The sequence below is a fragment of the Temnothorax curvispinosus genome, unplaced genomic scaffold, assembly GCF_003070985.1.
Source record: "Temnothorax curvispinosus isolate PA1 unplaced genomic scaffold, ASM307098v1 QBEX01003671.1, whole genome shotgun sequence".
Taxonomy (NCBI): Eukaryota; Metazoa; Arthropoda; class Insecta; order Hymenoptera; family Formicidae; genus Temnothorax; species Temnothorax curvispinosus.
The window spans coordinates 1-3760 of NW_020213451.1; the positions used below are offsets into that span (position 1 = coordinate 1).

Here is a 3760-nt window from a genome sequence, read left to right on the forward strand (position 1 = left end):
TAGGAGAAGAAATAGCTTTAGGTCAGTCCCACTGTCCACTGTTCCACTGTTCCACTGTTCCACTGTTCCACTGTTCGTACCGCATTCCTCTTCATTTTCCTCGGTTACCATTGGGGTCATTTCCAAAAAGTCGCCAAGATTCGTCTCCATGTCCATCTCGTATGCCATCTCGTATTTTGATCGTCGATCTTCCGAATCGTCGATTACTGTAGCTTCATCCGTACCTTTACTCGTGTCGATCTCGGGATCCGCTTCATTACCCGAATTTAATCTCGGTGGTGTACCTAATGGCGCATTAGGATTGACCACATATGCCTCCGGAATAAGTACTGGCATATTTTCCTTTCCTTTAAGAAGCTCCGCGTGCACCTCGCCGAATTGTGCGCTGTCATTTGCGCCATCATCACTCGCGCCTTCCTTCGGCCTATTTCGTTCCAACCAAGCAGCTGCGTTAACACACGCAGTCCGAAAGTCATAAAAAATTTCCAAGTTGTTTATACATGGATAACACAGGACTTTTGGCAAACAATCGTCTTCAATTATCTTGAACGGCAAGCACGTCTGGATCTTGTCGACGAGCTGGCGATTCTTGCCTTCCTGGCCGAATATGTGCATCCTAAAGGCGTCGTAGGAGGCGCACAGGCGACACAGCTCGTTATAAGATTTCCTTGGCTCGTTCGCCATCGCTGTCGCCGTCGACGTCGACGTCGACGTCGACGTTGTCATCGTCGTCGTAGTCATCGATATCGTCGCCATCGTTATGTCGCCAGTCTCTCTCTTTCTCTCTCTCTCTCTCGAGAAAGCTCCGCGTCCTTCGCGCGCGTAAATCAAACGTGCGACTCGTGCTTGTCCTCGATAAGTTCTGAAATATCGTTAGCGAAAAATCTGTGGGCGTTTCGTGATGTCTCTTGGCACGTAAGACACGCGCGTGCGCAATCACTTCTATTTCTTCCTACGGTGATAGAGGCTCTTGTGGTTGTTTAGGCTGTTGAGCGTCCTGAACACCTTGTGGCAGAGCGCGCAGACCGCGCTGTTCAGGGGCTGAAAGTGCTGCTGCTCTTTGTGCCGCTTTAGGGACTCCTTCGTGGAGAGAGTCTTGCCGCACACGTCGCACGTGTAGCAGATTCCTGGTGGCAGCAGGCTACCGTGTAACGGGTGCGACAGTCGTATCGCGAAGATCGCCGAGGGCGGACCTGAGATCCGCGCGATCACACAGACACATAGATTTTTTTTTTTTTATAGATTTAGATCGCGAGAGATATTTGTTTTCCATTCGGATGGAAATGCCGCCGAAGACGTAAGAAATGCGAACGTAAGAGAAAGAAAGAGGCAACAGCGATACGATGGAGCGTTTTTACAAAGCGGTAGACAAGCAAAGCGAGACAGGGAGAAGTTATACGTGTGAGTTGATAAATATAACAGATAGAAAAAAAGTAGAGGCGGTGCACAAGTCGATAAATTATATGATGAAAAGCAGATTTTAAACGTGCGTTCATGAAGAAACGAAAAAGTAAAGGTATATACATACAGGTAGATAGAAATGTAGATAACGTAAAATATAGACATAGACAGATACATAAATGCAGATATGAACGAGCGTAAAAGAGGGAGAAAACGTGAAGTATGCAAAGAGATTTGAAAAAAAAGAAAGAAAAATGAGAGAAAGAGAGAGAAAGGAAAAAAAAGAGAGAGAATGAAATCAAGTACCATAGTCCGTTACATATGCATCGACACCCAATTAAAAAGAAATATTTCCATTATACGAACCAATATTTGTGGTGTAGGAGGCACACGGAGAGCCACGTGTGTGGATGGACCCCCAGCGCAAGTCCGTGTTCGTGAAGGTAGCGGGTATTAGGTACACACAGAACAATGACGAACCAGAGCCAAACGTATAGCCGAGCGAGCGGGACCGGGAACAAACAAGAACAAAGATACGACTGCTATTAATATCACTGGACAAGATTAGTTACGATACGCTGCTAAGTATTCTTGCATGATTAGGGCTAGAGAGACAGGGTGATATGCCAAGGTGTTAAGGGCCAAAATGTGAGGTTTTCGTTGACAGTCAAAATATGGGCAGGTCGGCTGGTTGAGGGGAAAGACGGTTTAAGGAGGAGCGGGCTTGAGGATTAAATCGGGATCGATCGAGAGCAGATCGGCAGTGGTATCGAAGGAAGTTGCTACTGAATATCCGCCGATACTCTTACTGACAGCCTGTTGAAGTGTCCCTGCGAGCCACGTACGTTGCTCGAGTACTTCGTTTCTGCTGCATCTTTAGTCGCAGAGAAATATAAATGTGGCTCGGAGCTCTGGTTTGTCATTGGTCATGCATAATAAGCGCGACGATTCGTGGACCGCCGAAGGAACGACAGTGCGATTTGCGCGGATTTCTCGTTACCGTAAAAAGACAGAGAGAGAAATCTTCGTTTGTTTTGCGTCTTGGAAGTTACTTTGCAATCGATATTTCGCTTGTTTCACATTTTCACTTATGGCTGCATTTATGTATTTTTAGTTTACGAAACGCAATAACAAGTGTTGAAGATTTCGTTCTTTGTGATAACGAAAAGTCCGAAAAGAATCCGAAAGAGCGAAAATCCAAGACGGTCGTTTATTATAACCGTTTTGCTGTCATTGTGAAATGAAGAACAAGGATATTGTAAACGCGATTCGAGTTTTATAGTCAATATAATTCGACATTTGTATCTTACTATATGCGTGATCTAGTATTGAGCTTAGAGCTAACCAAGAAGAAATCCAGAAATGATTGATAAGGCCATAAATTATACTTCAATCCGTATACTTATCGTAATTTATGAACATTTATGATAGGATACCGAATGAGACGGAAACGATGCCCGATGAGAGAAAAAAGGTATTCCAAGCGAGCTTAACAAGCAACGAAATGTCTGCACATATCTTTCTCCGAGCTGTAAAAGTAAACGTGTTACTTTCTTCCGGCATATTAACTGACTTTCGATGGAAAAAGGGTAGTATCTGTAGTATCAACAGTGGAGGCGACGACGGTAACGGTAACTAATATATATATAAAATAAAAGTAACGGTCACAGTAGAGAGTGTAATAGTTAGAGGCAATAGTAGCAGGAGTGACAATAGCAGCAGCAACAATAATATGAAAACTTGCCGATAGAGAAAAAATGTTAATGGCGATAACAACTACTACAACACAACAAATAGAAAAGATAATATAATGATAACATCGGAGACAAAAATATTCTTTTTTTCATTTATAAATAAGAGAAAGAACGATATATCCAGAAATAAACGTGCCTTTTTTAAAAAATACGACAATTAAGTGAAAGTTATACATTAATACGCGCACGCGCACCCACGTACACGCACGTGCGTTCCATATCGATAAGTGTATCGTTTATTTTTAGCGATTATAATTTTTTAATGCACGTCTTGTTTACTTGCGAACATAGCTCCGACAATTTTTTCCAACATTTTTTCAATGATGTTTTCTTAAACGCGAGTGTTTGAGTAATCTAAAATAATAAGAACACATTGTTTCAAAATTGTAATTAATAATAATACAGAAACACTGTGTAAATGCTGATACATGTGCATGCACAAAGTAAAGCTGAAGCTTTCAAAATGTGGAACAATCTGAAAAACTATGATGAATAACAATACTTATAATTTACGGATGCTTCTCCCACTTGCACTTTAAAATATCAACATTAATTCACTCTTACGCTATATCCAAGTTTAAATTAGCCATCCTAACATAAAATTA

At 42.1% G+C, this 3760-nt stretch overlaps 1 protein-coding gene across 1 annotated transcript; it reads right to left on the reverse strand.

The window, feature by feature from the left end:
* Positions 1 to 921: 921 nt before the first annotated feature.
* LOC112452804 (zinc finger and BTB domain-containing protein 42-like) lies at positions 922 to 2324 on the reverse strand. The gene is made up of 2 exons (XM_025013204.1): positions 2211 to 2324; positions 922 to 1236 (listed from the first exon to the last, which is right to left on the reverse strand). The coding sequence occupies exons 1-2, from the start codon at positions 2322 to 2324 to the stop codon at positions 943 to 945; spliced, it is 408 nt and encodes a 135-aa protein (XP_024868972.1). The 3' UTR covers positions 922 to 942.
* Positions 2325 to 3760: the final 1436 nt, after the last annotated feature.

Excerpts from the sequence above, each read along its gene's own strand:
- LOC112452804 (XM_025013204.1), bottom strand. The coding sequence starts at position 2,324 with ATGACAAACCAGAGCTCCGAGCCACATTTATATTTCTCTGCGACTAAA. Across the intron at positions 1,237-2,210 it reads GACACTTCAACAGGCTGTCA|AAAAAAAAAAATCTATGTGT; the intron begins GTAAGAGTATCG and ends CTAAATCTATAA.